This window comes from Macadamia integrifolia, chromosome 2 (assembly GCF_013358625.1).
Source record: "Macadamia integrifolia cultivar HAES 741 chromosome 2, SCU_Mint_v3, whole genome shotgun sequence".
Lineage (NCBI taxonomy): Eukaryota > Viridiplantae > Streptophyta > Magnoliopsida > Proteales > Proteaceae > Macadamia > Macadamia integrifolia.
This window is the reverse complement of record NC_056558.1, coordinates 42,162,219-42,180,487: the sequence shown is the minus strand read 5'-3', so window position 1 is coordinate 42,180,487 and position 18,269 is coordinate 42,162,219. Positions and strand designations below refer to the sequence as shown.

Here is an 18,269-nt window from a genome sequence, read left to right as displayed (position 1 = left end):
GGGGTCTTTTTAGAGCTTCAAAAGATGACCTACAATGGCCCACAAATATGAGAGATGTGTAGGGCCGACTGCTGCCCAGAAAGGTACTCCTCAAGTGTCGCAGGTCTTGAACTTAGGTCTGAGGTTCCCATCAATAACAGAAACTGACAACGCTTGTATTTAGTCCTCAATAGATCTCAGGCAGTGCTTGAGTTTATCAGGAAATTGAAGAAACAAAAGAAGAGAGAAAGGGAAGCGGAAGGGGGATAAGGGATTATCTCAGTCGTGGGTCTCTCACCCATGGTCTCTCACCGTCGCTGCGTCTCACAGCTCTCACAGTTACAGCACAAAGCAATTCTTGTCTGCAACTCAAATCGTTGGCTGTATATCAGCCTTTTTCTTTATTTATAATGCCAATTGGTTACTTCAATCAATTGGGGCTTCTTTCTTACGAGGAAAGAAAGTCCCCATGCAAGGTAGAATATTTACCTAAAAATTAGCATCAATACAAGTTGTCAATCCATTGCTGTCTCCTTGAAATGGTCCTTGAGGCCAATGCCCACCCCCCCCCAGCGCATTGCCGCCTCTATTGCCCCCTCTTGATCCTTCATCTCCAACTATGACCACTCCCCTAATGGTCGCATTTGGATTTTATGGAACCCCCTCGTTCTCCACATCTCTTCCCAAGCCATTAACTTCTCCTTCTCCTGCCCTTCTGGTTGCCCTACCTCCTTCTCAGCTGTCTATGCTCTTAACCGCTCCTCTAATAGGCTTGTGCTTTGGGATGACATCCATTCTTTTAACCCCTTTGTTGCCTAATCCCCCTGGGGCATGGGAGGCGATTTCAATGTTGTCCGCATTGCTCATGAGAAATTCGGAGGGTCCCCTATTGACTCCTCTTCTGTTGATTCTTTCAACAATTGCATTGATGACATCAGTATGAACGACCTTAGATGGTCTGGAACCGTGCTCACTTAGCATAACCGTCATAGTGGGACGGACCATGTTGCTTGTAAGCTTGATCAAGTCTTGGTTAATGAGTCCTGGCTAATCTCTTCCCCTCCTCTCATTCCTCCTTTGATATCTCTGGTATCTCTGACCACTCCCCAATTTCCCTCTTTATCCATCCTCTTGTTTCCTTTGGCCCCAAGCCTTTCAAATTCTTTGACATATGGAATTTCCACCAAGACTTTCTCCCCATTATTAGAGAATCCTTGGCCATCCCGATCCCTATCTCCTCTTCCCCCCTCATTGCCTTTTTCAAGAAGCTCAAGCATGCCAAAGCTTCCCTCAAAATCTGGAATTCCACCACCTTTGGTAATATCTCTAAGAGAGTCTAGGCCTATTAAACTAATCTCTCCTCCATTCAATCTAGGTCGCAGCTTGACCTTCTCAATGCCTTTCTTGCCAATAAGGAAAAGCTCATTGCCTCCAAGCTCTCTTCCCTCCTAGCCTATGAAGAAAGTTTTCTCCAGCAGAAATCCCGTATCAAATGGCTCAAGCTTGGTGACTCCAACTTCGCCTTCTTCCACCGTTCCCTTAAAGCCCGCACCGATTTCAATTCCATCCCCAAGCTCACCTCTAGTGCGGGTATTAAGCTCTCCTCCCCCCCCCCATGAGATCAAGTCTGAAGTCGTCTCCTATTTCAGTAATCTCTTTTCATCCAGCCTCCTCCCACAACAATCCTCCCCTTCCCCTGATCTCCTCAACAAATTTGTCCTTGACCACCTTCTCCCTAGCCTTCAAGCAATCCCCTCTGATGAGGAAATCATTGTGGTTGTCCTCTCCCACAAATCCAACAAAGCCCCTCGCCTTAACGGCTTCAGCATGAGTTTTTTCTCCTCTTGTTGGCACATCATCCGAGATGATCTTATCTTTTCCATCAAAAGCTTCTTCCTGAACCCCGGCCAAATCTTTGGCATCAACCGCACCTTACTCTACCTCATCCCAAGAAAGACGGTGCTCATGACATGCACCTTCGCAACTTATTGTATAAATTTATTGCCAAAATCTTAGCCGACCGGGTTCAGGTCATTATTGACTCCCTCGTCAGCTCCAATCAATCAACTTTCATTGCTAGTAGAAGCATTGTTGATAATATCATTCTGAGCCATGAGATTATCAGAGGTTTTGAGCGTAGATCCCACTCTTCAGCGGCCCTCCTCAAAATTGACATCCATAAGGCTTTTGACCCCATTCCCTGGGATTTCATCTCAAAAGTTCTTCTTCAGATGAATTTCCCCTCTTCCTTTGTCCAGTAGATAATATCCTGCATCTCCTCTCCCTGTTTCTCTATCTTCGTTAATGGCAGCCCATCGGGTTTCCCCTCCTCTTTTGTTGGCATCCACCAGGGTTGTCCCTCTCCCCCTTCCTCTTCTTTCTTGCTCTCGAGGTTCTCTCATATTCCTTCAATCCTCCACATACCAACACCTCATCTCTCCCATTCCCAAGTGCAAAAATCTTATGCTCACACACCTAGCTTTTGTTGATGACCTTATGATCTTCTCCAAAGTTGACCCTCGCTCCATCTCCTCCATTATGTCCTCCGTTTGCCTTTTTTTCGAATCCCTCTCTGGCCTTCGCATCAACATCCTCATATCCAACATCTTTCTCTCTGGAGTCTCTACTGATCGTCAGGCGCAACTTCTTGCTATCTATGGCTTCTCCCTCAGTTCTCTCCCAATCAAGTACCTCGTCCTGCCTCTCATTTCCTCTAGGCTCTTTGTTCATCATTGCTCCCCCATCCTTGATTTTATTAAAAAGAAGCTTCAACTTGGAAAGGAAGGCTCTTGTCCTATGTGGGTGTCTTGTCCTAACCAAATCTGTCCTCCAATCCTTGTATCTCTATTGGTCTGGCATTTTGTCCCTCCAAAGCCATCAACTCCCTTCTCTGCTCCTTCCTCTAGAAAGGAGTTGAATCTTCAAATTTTCAGCACCCCTTGTCCTGGTCCAAAGTCTGCTCTCCTAAGGTCGAAGGTGGCTTAGGCTTGAGGTTATCAAAGATACCACCTCCATGGGTATCCTGAAGTTCAAGAAAATTGCCTCCAAGCACCGCAACATATGGGTCTCCTAGATCTACTCCTCCCTTTGAAAACTGGTTTGCTTCCCCCTCCTCAGATGCCTCCTAGATCTAGCATAAAATCCTCAGTTCTAGGACTTTGTGCTCCCAGGCATGTCCTATGCAATTGGTAATGACTCCTCCACCTCCCTTTGGTTTGACCCTTGGCATCCCGCAGGTATCCTATCCAACATTATCTCCCCTAGATCCATTTATTCCTCTAGGTTGCCCAAACTTTCCATGGTTTCCTCCATCCTCTTAATCATTGGATGGTCCCCCTCCTCTTCCCCCCTTGCCAACCTCTGGTCTTCTCTCCCGCCCATCCCCCCGGGACACCACAGGAGGGAAGATAAAGTCATATGGTTTCATCCTCTTCGGGATCCTTCACTTCTGCCTTTGCTAGGGACTTCATTCAGACCAAAAAAACCCATCATACATTGGCACAACATTGTTTGGTTTAAAAGCTATATCCCCCACCACAGCTTCACCGTTTGGCGTGCCCCTTCTAACTGCCTCCCCACCAGTGGTTCCTTATCTACCGGAACATTCAAATTTCCCCCTCTATTGCTTATGTTGGAATGGAACTGAAGATGCTGACCATCTTTTTTTCTCTTGCCCCTTCTCTTATATTTGGAAGAAGGTTCTCAGCTCCATTTGGCCTTCTCGCAGATCCATTCTCCCTTGTCTAGAGAATGAAACTGGATTGGCATAACATTTAGCGGGCCTTCTATTTGACATAAGGTGGGTTGCTCGCCTTTGGGGCCATCATCAACCACAATTGGATGGAGCGAAGTCTCCGTAGATGGCATTCCAATTCTCGTTCTTTTGAAAAGATTTGGAATACCATCTCCTTTGATGTTGGCTCAAAGTTTGGCTGCCTTCGCCATCGGAAAGCTCGTAACACCCCAAGGAACAGGCTAATTGTTGTTGCCTGGTGTCTCCTCCCTCCACCATCCCCTTGATGTTCATCCTTCGTTAGCTTGGCCCTTTGGCCTTTGAAGCCCCCTTTGGGCTTGTCCTTGCTTCCCCCCTCCCTCCTTTGTATATTCTTTCTCTTAGTAATGAATTTATTTATTCATCCAAAAAAAAGAAAAAAATACAAGCTGTCAAATCTATTTTACTCTTCTCCACATTTTGGCCATGGGACCCATTCAAAAAAATATTGAAAAAAATATTCCTTCACTACTGGCCAATAGCTAATATCATCCCTAATATATTTCCAAAATAAACTAGGTTGATGGGGAAAGATGAGATGGACAAGTTGACGTTCTCTTCTCTCCACCACCATTGATCTACATCAAAGGAGACTCAAAAAACTCTCTGTCACAAAAGTTTTATCGACCTTTGCTTTGTCCACAAGATTGGACAACTATAAATCCCTATAGTGAGAATACTCCTCCCAGAGACCAATAACAGTGTTATAATACTCAAAAATAGTCTCGTCTCCCTGCTTCATTGTGATTTGTAGTCACCTTTTGGAGGAATTGATGTCTCCAGCCAAGTCATCCACTTGGTCAAAAGTCTTAAGAAACACTATCCAAAATATCCTTGGCAGTATCCTTTCGCATAAACCTCTCACCAAACTCAGGTTTCATAGAAAAATCAACCAAGTCATAACGGTTGAGTTTTCTATCTCCCATTTTGTCATATATTGGATAACTTGAATTAGGAGCATTAATGGTACTAGCAATGTACCCTAAGTTTTCCTTGCTCTGCAAGGATAGCTTCATTAAATAAGCCCAATCCAAGTAATTGGTGTTGTCCAACTTCACAATGGATATTTGGGTGTGGGGATTTTCAAAGGCAATCAGACTGTCGGCATTGCTCAAACCAACAGTGGAGGCTTCCACAGGTCCACTGATTTTTGACATTATGTGAGAACTTTCTTAGGAAGCTAGTTTGATACCCAAACCAGATGACGAGTTCACCCTTCATCCAAAAACTCCTTCCCAGTACTTCACACAACAATTCCAGCAAGCAATAGTTCACCAAAAAGGTGAATATACTTCCATCAAATGTGCATTTCAAGGTGTGGGTTCATTCTATCACAACTCACAAGCCCCAAAAGGTAGAACTCACTAACACATATCAATAGATAACCTTGAGCTCAACATTCAAGAAGAAAAACCGACCAAAGGCACAAAGCTGACGGTGGTACTGTAGGCTCATAGAATAATGAGTTGCAAGTCTAGAACATACCTCCTTTGTAACTGAGATAACAGGGCTTTGAGAGAGAACCCTTGGGCGGCTCCAATGGGCCTGGCATCACCTCCAAAGGATCATTGGTGAAAGAGAAACAGGAGCTGGAAGACAGGGTTGGCGGTCCACTTCTGGTTTTTCCTTTTTTCTTCTTTCTTTGTAAATCTTCATCTTCACAACTTTAAGACCCATTCAATGTCTTCTAGATAATGAAAGAACAACTCAAATGGTGCAGCCTCTGTTGGAGCCCTCTACTCTTCTAGGATTCCAAACAAGAGTCACAATGGAGAAAGAGGTTGCAAATCAACTCTCAAACCATGCTCTGATACCAAGTTCAAGTTTAAAGTAAAGGAAGAGAGCAAGAGAAGAGAAGAGGAGAGGGGAGGCGAGGATGAGAGGTAGAAGAAGAGAATGTGCGGTAATGCCTTGGATTCTCTCCCTTATATTCACTTACTTGCTTATAATGTGAGCAATTATAGGAATACCCCCATATTATCATCAGGTAGCCTAAGGGGGAAAGAGGGGAAAATAATAACAGCTACATACTCAGCCTTAACCCAACTTAATGGGGTCGGCTATATGGATCCAGACCAAACAAAGAATGTAAAAACTGGGATCTAAACAGAAAAGGAGGGTAAAAAAAAAAATGAAAGATAAAAGAGGTAGATTCTTGCTCTCCAATAGGCTCTATCCGCGATCATAATTGGTACAAGACCCAAACTATGCATGTCATTCCTCACTTCTCCTATGGTCATTTTAAGCATGCCTCTAGCTCTTTTAACTCCCTCAATCAAAATCATGTCATCCTAACTGGAGCGTCCTTGGGCCTCCGTTGAACATGACCATACCATCTCAAAAGACTTTCTCGAAGCTTATCATTGATTGGTGCAACTCCCAAATCACCTCTAATACTTTCATTCCGTACTTTATCTTTCCTAATTTTTCCACGCATCCATCTTAACATCCTCATCTTTGTTACATATAGCTTTGTAATATGACACTTCTTAACAGCCAAGCATTCCGCCCCAAACATCATAGCCTGCCGTACAATAGTCCTATAGAAATTTCCTTTAAGATTTAAAGGGATACGAATGTCATACAGTACTCCTGTGGCACCTCTCCACTTCATCCATCCCACTTTAATTCTCTGTGAAACATCATCCACTATATCACCTTCTTTGCTTATAAAATGTTATAATAAATCTCAAATATATAAAACAGTCAGTTCGTGGTATCTCTATTCCTATCTTATAGATAAAAAAAAAATGGATTTTAAGTTCTACATAATATTATATATAATCCTTTTTTGTTAATCAATAAAAAAAGAAATTTTTTTTTTTTTATAGAACCTCCAGATTCTTACAAATAGTTCTAGGTCCTTTCCTGTGCTTCTGCTGGGCAAAAATTCAGCGAGTTACAGCAACAAAATAGCAGACTTTCCTCAATTCTAACCACATCATTATCATGGTGTGACTAAAATTTTCTATACATAAATATGCCAAAATTAGAAACCTTTTTCATGTTCTCGGGGAAGGAGTACTCCATCTTTGTCCTACTAATCTTAAAGCCTCTTGCTTCCAAGGTTAATAACTATAGCTTTAACTTATCGTTAATCCTTGCTTTTGTCTCATCCACCAAAACGATATCATCGGCGAAGAGCATAAATCATGGGACCGCATCTTGAATACTCTTGGTTAGCTCATCCATGATCAGTGTACCCTAAATACCCTTATTACATGAATTCTAACACTTAGTTGCTGAACCCAACCAAAGCCTGATCACATATGATTTTACATCAAATATATTTTTTCCCCACGCTTGGTCCAACGGTAAGGTACTAATGTTGCAACCTGGTGGTCAAGTGGTCGAAGCAGCCTCTCGATATTCTTGGGGTAAGGCTGCGTTGTTCTCGCCTCCCCGGACCTCACACATGTGAGAGCCTCGTGCATTAGGTACGCCCTTTTATATATTTTCCCCCCCAACTGAGGAGCGCAAACATGGTTAGGCAAGTAGATTACTCAAGGCACAAGAACCCATTGTCAATTTCTAAGAGCTAACCTTGAGTTGGCTTCAGATTTGACACAACATACCCAATTAGCAAGTTGGAAATCTTATCCCAAGTTGACAATCACTAACTATGTAAATCCTTCTTTGAGGAGTGAATATTCAATTATTTCTCATCTAGTTACAGTTAAGGCATTGAAAAATAGTAGATTGACACCAACATTAAATTAATATGCATGATGGTTCTAAATACATCACAACCATATATTATGCCTATAAATAACTTCTTGGCAACAAACACTAACTTCACACATAGAAACAGGAATACCTACCCGCTCCTGAAGCAGATTCCTCAGTCCTTTCAATAACAGCATCTCTTGAAGGATCTTCAATATAAGGGAGAAGATGATCATCAAGTGCCCCCATTTGATGTAATTTCTTACAAGCCTCCAAGCAGACAAGCTGTTTTGATATATGAGAATTTCTGTTCGCAGGCCCAACAATTGTTTGAAATGCCGCATTAGGAGGCAAAGTCAATGTACACTCATAAGATCCTTCAGACAATGAGGACTGAAAATTCGGCTTTGGAGTGTAATACCTGGGTCATATAATAGTTAGGGATTCAAGGTAGAGATAGCAACCCACGTGTAGCATAGTAAAAATAAATGCTAGAAATACTACCATTTAAAAATTTACAGAGAATCGAAATTCATACTTATCACCAGGGAGCTTTTCACAGTATCGGTGGATTAGACCAATGCTGGAATCTACTGTAACAGATGCTCCAGTTGACTCCACAACATATGCATTTGTTTCATCAATGCAACACACTCTAGAAATGCATGCATTGGGGTCTCTATTCAAAGCAGTTTCTGCCATAGAATGCTCACTTTGGATAATATCAAATAATAGATTCCGTTGCTTGATGTTTCCCCTGCATATGTGTGTCTAATCAGAACCTAAATTCCTGCTGCATATGCTCATAGGAAATGAACAGTAATAAATAATGACTTCAAAAAAAAGAGATTGCCAACTTGAAAAGGAATTTATAGTTTCTCTTCAGTGCAGCCTATGCATCAGCTGCCAAACTTAATAAGCACAAAAAGCATGTTACATGTTACAAACAAGCAATTGAACAAGTTAATACAAACTAAGACCTACTACAGACTTATGAGGTTAGACAGAAGATAACAAATGTTACTGGAGAGCACTTGCTTTCAAGTTCTACGAAGCCTAACAAATTTTTCTGCTTGGAGGCTTGCATAGGTCAACTTATTGTGAGGAGTTTGCCAACTGAGCTACCCCCTTGGGGTGCAACTGTTTTATTCATTTATTTATTTGTTTGGTCTTATATAGGTCAAGCCTTCAATCTGGCACAATCCTGGTCATCGTCGGTTGAAGCCGCCCCCAAAGGATCAAACTCTAACGGAACCCTTGTAGTTCTGTTTTGTTCAAATCTGTCTCGAGGTTGAAGATGGACAGATTTGGCATTTCTTGTTTTGTCATGGACCATTAGGTCCTCTAAAGTATTTTAAAACAAAACAAATTGTGCCTTTCCTATTTCCAAGGATTCGTATATTTTTCAAAAGGGTAAGTAAGACTCTTGTTTGTATAGGTTTCTTTTTGGCTAATCTTGAGTATTATAAATTATAACTGTCAGACACTCTGACCTTTCAAAAGGTTTCCATATTATTGTATATTTCCAATACAAAGAAACGTGGTAAAATGAAAATCCATCTTCAAATGGTACTGATGAAACCATTCCTTCTTTAATTATTTATTATTTCATTCAAATTTTAGCAATAAAGAATAAGGGCCACATGAGGGTCTTGATATTAATGTTCATAGTTGTTCAATTGTACAATCAAGACCATGGTTCGAGGAAGCGGCCTTGACCGATCCCAATTCTTGGTTGATACCATATCGGTGGATTGGTATGGACACAGGGTAAATGTAGCTTTTATTCTTTGGTTTTGTTTTCAATTTATTGAATGGTTTCCGAAATCTGATTATGATCGTTGGCTGAATTTGACTAATTTAATTGTTTGCCCTGTTGAACGTAAAGGTCCCAAGAAGCTACAATATAGCGATTTCTAGGGGAAGGGGGATAAGTGGTAGCAACTTTAAAGATCTTAGCTTTAACATCAAAGAATATGGAGCTCCAAATCTTCCGAGAGGCCGAGTGTGAGGCCCATTTCCTATGATTACTCTCCATCCAAATTTGATTGATAGAAGCACAAAAAGCTAACTTGGCCACCATGTCACAAATAGTCTTCCCTTGGAATGTCATATCCATCCATATCCACTCCCTATGGAAAGAACGGATTCCTCTTCTCAACGGCCAGCATTTGCGAAGGACAAAATTCCAAATAGAGGAAGAGATAGGGCAGGCAAAGAAGAGATGCTCAATATCTTCCGGCTCGGACACGCATTGATAGAAAACTGGGGAGACGGGGATCCTTCTCTGGATGAGGAAAGCTTGCATAGGGAGGCATTTCGTAAAGACTCTCTAAGCCGTGAAGCTTTGCCTGGGAATGTGATGCTTGAACCAAATGAACCTGTGTCAAGGGGTTCGGAACCCATGAGATTTGACTATATCCCAAGCAGTCTTAGCACTGAAGAGCCCATTCAAAGAGTGGATCCAAGTAGTTGTATCAATCCTTGATTGACTAGCCACCAGGAGGGAGCTAAGCTATTCCAAATTTCTGCTAGCTGGATAGAGGAAGGGTCCAGAGGAGTCCAAGATCCTAAGGAAAGGATGTCTGCAACCATAGCTTGCCTAGGAAGCCCAGAACTGTAGATGCTATGAGCACTGAGGACATTAAAGAGGATTCACATAGGATGTCAAGAGCCAAGCCAAAGAAAGGTGGAGGAGCCATCCCCAATACGAGAGGAAATAGATCTAGGCGTAATGGTTCTAAGGGAAAAGATCTTGTGCCACAACCAGGAGGAATCAGAAGGAATATGCATAGACCAAAAGGATTCCTACTTTATCAATGCTTTTCTTCTTGGAAGTCGCTTTCCAGATAAGCTTTAAAAATTGACATCCTTGATACATCTAAGTCCCAAACCCCCTTCTTTTTTGGGGAGGCACACCGCAGCCCAACTTAGAGGACGAAGAAATTTAGATGATTCACATCCTTTCCAGAGGAAGGCAGCAAAGATGGATTCCAACTTTGAGATTATGGATTTGGGCAACCTATAGATTCCGAACCAGTAGATGTAAGAAGCTTGAAGAACAGCTCTAACGAGCACTAATCGCCTTGCAAAGGATAGGAGTTTTTCATTCCATAGTTGAAGCCGCTTCCTAATAAGATCCAACATAGGGGTGCAATGATGAGCAGAAGCGCCTCGCAGGAATAAGAGGCAGCCCCAGGTACTTGACCGAAAGGGATCCCAATATAGCCAATCTTCTCACCTCATCTGTAATCCCTAACAGAAAAAATGAGATTTCCTCGGATTAATGAGGAGACCAGACATCCTAGCAAAGAGATCCAGGCTATGCATAATAGCATCTAGGGAGGAGCTGTCAGGTTTCGAGAAAATCATCAGATCACCAACAAAAGCAAGGTGGGTTAACTTGATGGCCTTGCACTTGGGAATGGGAGAGATAAGACCCTGCTCAGCGACAGATTGCAAACTTCCAGAGAGGACTTCCATAACAAGGAAAAAAATGTACGAGGATGGGGGGCATCCTTGTCGAATTCCTACAGAAGAGAAGTAACCCGCTGGACTTCCATTGACCAAAATAGAGAACTAGGGATAAGCAATGCAATGAGAAATCTAGTTGGAAAAAGTAGCCGGAAAACCCATTTGATTGAGACCGAAATAATGAAATCCCATCTCAAAGAATCAAAGGCCTTGTGAATGTCAATCTTCATGAGAGCAACCAGGGAATGGCCTTTTCTATCAAAACCCCTAACAATCTCCTGGTAAAGAAGAATGTCATCAACAATGCTTCTTCCTGGAATGAAAGCAAACTGATTCTCGTTCACAAGGGAGCCAACCACAATCTTAATGTGGATGGCAAGGATCTTGGAATGAACTTGTACCAGAGATTGCATAGGGATGTCGGTCTGAAGTCATTCATAGAGTCAACATCCTCATTCTTGGGGTTGAGGCAGAGAAAAGTATGACTGATACCCTTAATCTGGCTCGGGTTGAATGGCAAGGATCTTGGCAATGAACATGTACAAGAGATTGCTTTCATATTGCTTTTATACAAGGAAAATGGGAACAAAATTAAAGTTTGTTCCAAGGAAAATGTTTTGGAACATAGTTTTTCTTTCAAAATTGTTCCAATAGTGTTTTGTCCTTGTTCCACTACAGCTGTAAAATTGCATATCTGTTTATGTAAACTTTTGCATTGGTTTATCATTACCATTATAAAAGTAATTTATTACTGAAGTATGTAGCAGATTCATGGCATTTTTGTGCTTATATGCCATGTTTAGAACACCCTATAATGAAGAAATATGTTGAAATTAAACTGGATGTGAGCTTCTGCACACGCTAGGCTACACATTACTTTTCTAGGAAGCCATTAAAAGGTGAGACAGAGTCCACCAAAGTGGCACACCCTATTCTCTGGTTTCCACAATGCAACAAAGACGTTTGCCCAAAGGTGATGTCACCCAAGTTAAGGGAATACATGTTAGGAAAGGACGATAACCTAGAGGTTCATAAGCCCAAAGGTGACGGGACTTCAAAAGTTGTTCTTTTCACGGTAATGTGGTTTTCCAAGAGGACCAATGCATTCTTAGCCCAAAGGATAAGAATGTGGTTACGGTTGTGACTCTAGCATAGTTTATTTGATAGATGGAGATGTTATATTATATTTTTCTAGCCCAGTTATTTGATGTGTATGTTTCATACCAAAGATTTGCTTCTATTAGAATTTGCATGAGTTATATTTTTATCTGCTACTATAGGATGTCTCTTCCGGAAAAAATTATTTCCTCAATTCCCATTTCTCACCGGAAATAATTATAAGAGGGTGAGTTGAGGATCTAAAAATTAGTTTATGGTTGCTTGATCAAGCTCTCAGGGAACCCAAACCAATTGCTCTTACTGATCAAAACACAGCTGAAGGGAAACAGAAATAGTTTTGGTTTAATTTTAAATATGTTTTTATTCAATTCTATTTTACTTGAGAATAGAATCAGTTTTTTTTCTAGAATCATTCTGGGACCCTATTTTCCTTTCCAAGACCGTTCCAAAACAGTTTTAGTGTGCTATTATATTTTATAACTTCGGAATTATTTTGGAATAGTTCTTAGTCATAAATGTTGTTCACTGGATTGTTTATGTGCAATTTTTATGCTCTATTGTTTGTGTTGTCCATGGTTGTGCAAGAAAAACATTAAAATGTATGACCATGTACATATTTTCATCTCCAATGAGGGAAATATGATAGAATTAAGTGAAATTCATCAAAGTGGAACATTCAGTTCAATTGTGTGTTTCCCAAGATAAATGTGACATTTTTCCAAAAGTAATGTCATCAAAGTTTATGGACAAATATGCAGCCAGTGAGAGTGCTAAAGAGCCATGTTTCGGACATTGGTGTTTATTGAGGTTTTTGATATGCTTGGTTAGTGGGAGTTTTATAATCTCATTTAATCAAAGATATCATAACGGTAATAGCCAAAGTTTAAAGACAACATTTCTCACAATCCATAGGCGAAACTTGCCATAGTTTATTGGCAATACTGAGCTGAAGTAATTGGCAGTAAGTCAAGGTAATTGGTAGTATTTAGCCAAAGTTCAAGATAATTAGCAGTATTTAGCCAAAGTTCATGGTAATAAGCAGTATTTAGCCAAAGTTCATGATATATGGCGTCGTTTAGCCAAGATTCATGATGTATGGTGATATTTAGCAAAAGTTTGTAATTTATGGTGGTATTTAGACTAAATCTTTGCAAGTGGTGATTTACCAAAGGCGATTTGCCAAATTTTAAGATGTTAACCTCAGGTTATGGCGGTTTGCCCAAGTACTGGTTAATATCAAAGTTGTCTACCTGTGAGGTAATTCAAGGTAGGCTGATCTTTAGACTAGGGAATGGACCTACAAGGAAGCACATTTATGTGATAAAAAATGTACGATACAGTTTCCTTGTTAATATCCCAGGTGATTTGAATAATGAGTATCCTTGTGTTTGTGATAATAAGTAGTTGTATGTCGTATATTGAGTCATATCTTCTGTTATTGTCCGACATAAGGGGTTAGTTGTTTCAATCAAAGTTTTGGAGTGCGGTTTTACATTTGGGGTTTTATGGTCAAATCCAATGGAAAGATAATGTATTAGTGTTGTCCAAGTGGGAGAATGTTGGATTTATGGGCTTCACTAATCCAGGCGATCCATTGGGCCCACAACGGTTAGGCTCACTCAAGTGGGATAAGCCTAGCCTAATCTACTGTGGGAAAGGTTTAGGACTAGGGATATACTATATATAGTCTCTATGGTCCCTGCAGACACCACTACGTGAAATACACAGTTTCACTCACAAAAACTATGCGTAAGGATCTACAGTGGGAGACTGCAGAAATCCAAAAGGGAGGACTTGTTGCAGGGACATCATTCATCATCCCAAGCTTATTCGTCATCGACACACTCAGGTGCAAGGTACACATCTTGTTTCTCTATGATTTCGATTCAATCATGTTCTTGTTTTCTGTGTGGGGACCAGTTAGGGTTCAACGGGAAACCTTAAATAATCTAACAATGAGTTATTAAAGCTGGAGGAGAAACATTGTCAACTTGGCAGCATGATGCTCAACAAAATTGCAAGCTCATATTGACCATGGTTTAAGATCTCGACGAGATCGCACTAATATCTCAGTATTTTAAATAGGCAAGGCAAGATGTACAGTGATAAGTAAAACATACCATATCTTGACCAAGATCTCGCCAGATATCTCGGTTTGGTTTGGTTTCGCTTGAACCAGACCAAACCACATGATACAAATACCAAATCTCGACCCCATCTCGTTAAGATCAAGCCCATAACTCACCTCTCTCACCCCTCTTGCCTATAAATTTTTGAAGAAAAAACACTCAACAAATGGGGTTTTGGTGCTTTCGCTTGCCAAACTTCATTCCTACACTACATAGAAGCTTAAAGAGTGGAGAATATCACTTCCTCATCCACATTTGGAGATACTTTCTTCTCAATAAGAATTTTAGGTGAAAAATAATCTACTTAAACCCACGTTTTTCATAGAAACATCATCAATACTTGTTTGTTTACATTGTTCTTTTGATATGTGATGCATATAAAACTGATGTATGGATTCATGGAAGAGAATTTATTTTTCTGTTTAAATAAATGATTTCTTGCAAATATATATATAATATTTATACATTTTGTTTGTTAGTCATTTTTATATATGTTGGTCACCATTGGCCAATCTACGGCCTCACGGTGTCATTTTATTTTTCAATTAATAAAATAATTAATTTAATTTCTTATATCATGTACTTATGTAGGTATGTGGCTTATCTTATGTCATTTCAAATTTTTCCATGTACGTGAATGTGACTCATTACTCATCACTCATCACTCATCACTCATCCATGTTAATTGTTAAGCAATTAAGTAATTATCTATAATGTCTTTTAAATTCTTATGGTTATGTTGTATCATGTATGGATTGTGGAATAGAGCATATTAGCCTAGGATCCGAAGAGTCGGAGACTACTTACATAGGGTACGAAGTCATAGTACCATTTTATGTTTGATTTTTAAAAAACTGATGTTTCCACTGGGTTTAGAAGGCCTAAAATAGCGTAAATGGCAAGTTTCAGGGGCTACAAAGATCATATAGCCACCGAGTTGATGGGGAAAAAATACAAGATCTTGCTTTTTTGCTTTAGCGAGATTAGGGGCGAGATCGAGATCTTAAAACTTGATATTGACACATCACCTAATTGTATACAAAAGCTAGCATGCATATTGACAGACCAACTGACAATAGGACATTTTTTAATCATGCAAAAAAGTGACAATGCAAATTTAAACAAGAATGAAAAGCATTGTCTCAGCCATCTACTCAAACATCAGTTCCAAATTAGTCTCAATTAGGCTCAGAAATGCTAGGGATACCCAAAGCACATGCTCATTGTCGTATCCTGGGGTCTACCTAATGAGGGGCCGGTGGGCCCCAGGAATTCAATCCCAAGGTGGACATGGGCCCACTTAAATAAATAGCACAAGTATCAATCGGATCACTTATTGGGGCCCAACCAATCAACAAATAATGCAATTCTAATAACCAGTGGCAATCTTGTAATAAACCAGAACTCTCAAGGGCTATCAACAACGAAAGAACCAAAGGGATTTGAAGGGGATTACAATTTATTGTTTAGGGGCAAGTTAGGAATAGCAAACATCTTAATGGCAAGGTGTAATGGAAGGGGTAAAGGAGGGCATTAATGTGGGAATAAATATGAGGGGTATAGTTGAGAATCAAAGATTTGGAGCATGATTTGACTTGCCAGTAATGATAGTCTTTCTTATTTATAAGAAGATTACAATAAATCAAATAAAGGAAGTAGCATAACGTTGACTAAGCGTCCCTATCTACAAGATACGCTGACTAAGCGTCCCTATCTAAAATATTTACTATAGTATATAGTAAATAATAAAACTTAACCAAAGTAAGAATAAAACTAACTACGTCATCTCAACACTCCCCCTCAAGTTTGTGCAAATATATCATACATGCCCAACTTGGAGACGAGAGGATGAAATGCCTTATAATGAACGGCCTTGGTAAACACATCAGCTAACTGATTTGCAGTACTAACAAAGGGAATGCAGATAGCCCCTTGGTCAAGCTTCTCTTTGATGAAGTGTCAATCAATCTCAATATGCTTGGTCCTATCATGCTGAACAGAGTTGTGGGCGATGCTGATGGCTGCCTTGTTATCACAATACAGACACATAAAACCTTTAACATTAACTCGGAGATCACTCAATAGACTCTTAAGCCAGACCAGCTCATAAATCCCTTGGGCCATAGCGCAATTTTTGGCTTCAGTTTTAGACCGAGATACCACGGATTGCTTCTTGCTACGCCAAGTAACAAGGTTCCCTCCAAGGAAAGTACCACATCCAGAGGTAGATCGTCGATCATCAATAGATCCAACCCAGTCAGCATCAGTAAAGGCCTCAATTCTCAAGTGCCCCTAATTGGAATACAAAATACCCTTTCCAAAAGTAGATTTCAAATACCGTAGGATCCGGTACACAGCTTCAAGGTGAGGTGTCCTGGGATCATGAAGGAAACGGCTAATAATACCTACAGCATAAGCAATATCAGGCTTGGTGTGGGACAAGTAGATCAGACGGCCAACAAATCTCTAGCACTGCTCTTTATCAACAGAATCACTCATTGAACTGCTTAGCTGATGATTGACCTCCATAGGGGCATTTACAGGCTTGCACCCAAGCATAAATGTCTCACTAAGGAGATCCAAAACATACTTCCTATGGGAAATGAACATACCTCTATTAGATCTAGCCACTTGAATCCCAAGGAAATACCAAAGGGTTCCTAGGTCCTTGGTCTCGAACTCTGCTGCTAATAAGGCCTTAAGATTGGAGATCTCCTCAATATTGTTACCAGTAATCACAATGACGTCAGCATAGACAATCAGAACAATGACCTGGTTACCTTTCGCCTTTGTGAACAAGGTGTGACCAGCTTGACTCTATCTGTAACCAAGCATATCATAGCTTTCACGAACCAACCAAACCATGCCCAAGAAGACTGCTTGAGGCTGTACAACAGCTTCTTCAACATGCAGACACGTCCGACACTAGAAGGAGTGGAAAGGCCAGGAGCAACATCCATATAAATTTCCTCTTCAAGATCTCCATTCAAAAATGCATTCTTGACATCCAATTGTTAAAGATTCCATCCCAAATTTGCAGCAACAGATAGCAAGGCCCTGATAGAGTTCATCTTTGCAATTGGGGCAAAGGTTTCCTAGTAATCAATCCCATAGGTTTACGTAAAGCCCTCAGCCACCAGGCGTGCCTTGTACTGCTCAACTGTTCCATTAGCCTTCTGCTTGACTGTAAACACTCACTTGCACCCAACTAATTTCTTTCCCTGAGGGGGAAGAACAAGTTCCTAGGTATCATTTTTGTCGAATGCTAGCATTTCCTCAACCATTGCAGCTTTCCACTTTGGATCATTTATGGCTTCCTTCCAACCCTGTGGAATAGACACAGAAGATAACGAAGAAACAAAGGCCCTACAGGAGGGACATAAAGATGCATAGGAAACAAAATTGGAGATGGGATGTTTGGCACAGGAACAAACTCCTTTTCTAACAACGATAGGAAAATCATCCACTATAGGAGCAGAAGGTATAATATCAAGTATGAGAGGCTCTGAAGAAGTAATAGGTATAATATCAAGTATAGGAGAAATATTATCTGATACTGATGGATCCGATGGAGGTGCTTCAGAAGGGTATGGCTGGTTACCAGTGGTGTCTTGCTCCTTAGCATCTTGTTCCTTGTACCTCCTAGTGTAAGTGATCACATCTCTTACAGGCTGATCTAGTGGCTCCCCCTGAATGGGAGGCATACCCTGAATAGGAGACGTATGTCACGTATCAATAATAAACGGAGGCTCTTCCTCAAGACTCTCCCCCTGAAGAGGTGACGTGAAATACACCTCAGACTCATGAAAAGTGAATTCCATAGTGACATACAAGCGGCGAGTAGGAGGGTGATAACACTTATACCCTTTATAAGAAGCCGAATAACCAAGAAAAACACACTTTAGAGCACGAGGATCAAGCTTGGACCTTGAAATGAGAGGAATTATGGGCAAAACAGACACACCCAAATACCTGAGGAGGAAGACAAGAAACAATTGTAGTATCAGGGAGAAAAATTGGGGACTTAAAGTTATGTACACCAGAGGGCACTTAGTTAATAAGGTGGGCAGCAGTAAGAATGGCATCGCCCCAGAGATATTTGGGAACACCAGTAGCAAACATTAGAGCCA

The 18,269-nt window shown here is 40.7% G+C and overlaps 1 protein-coding gene across 1 annotated transcript in view; it reads right to left on the bottom strand.

Moving 5' to 3' along the window:
* LOC122065725 (endoribonuclease Dicer homolog 3a) overlaps window positions 1–18,269 on the bottom strand; it is an 89,287-nt gene that overhangs the window by 37,869 nt on the left and 33,149 nt on the right. The window contains exons 13-14 of the mRNA XM_042629559.1: window positions 7,956–8,174; window positions 7,573–7,838 (exon numbers count right to left, since the gene is read on the bottom strand). Coding sequence (XP_042485493.1) covers window positions 7,573–7,838; window positions 7,956–8,174 — 485 coding nt within the window. The remainder of the gene's footprint in view (window positions 1–7,572; window positions 7,839–7,955; window positions 8,175–18,269) is intronic.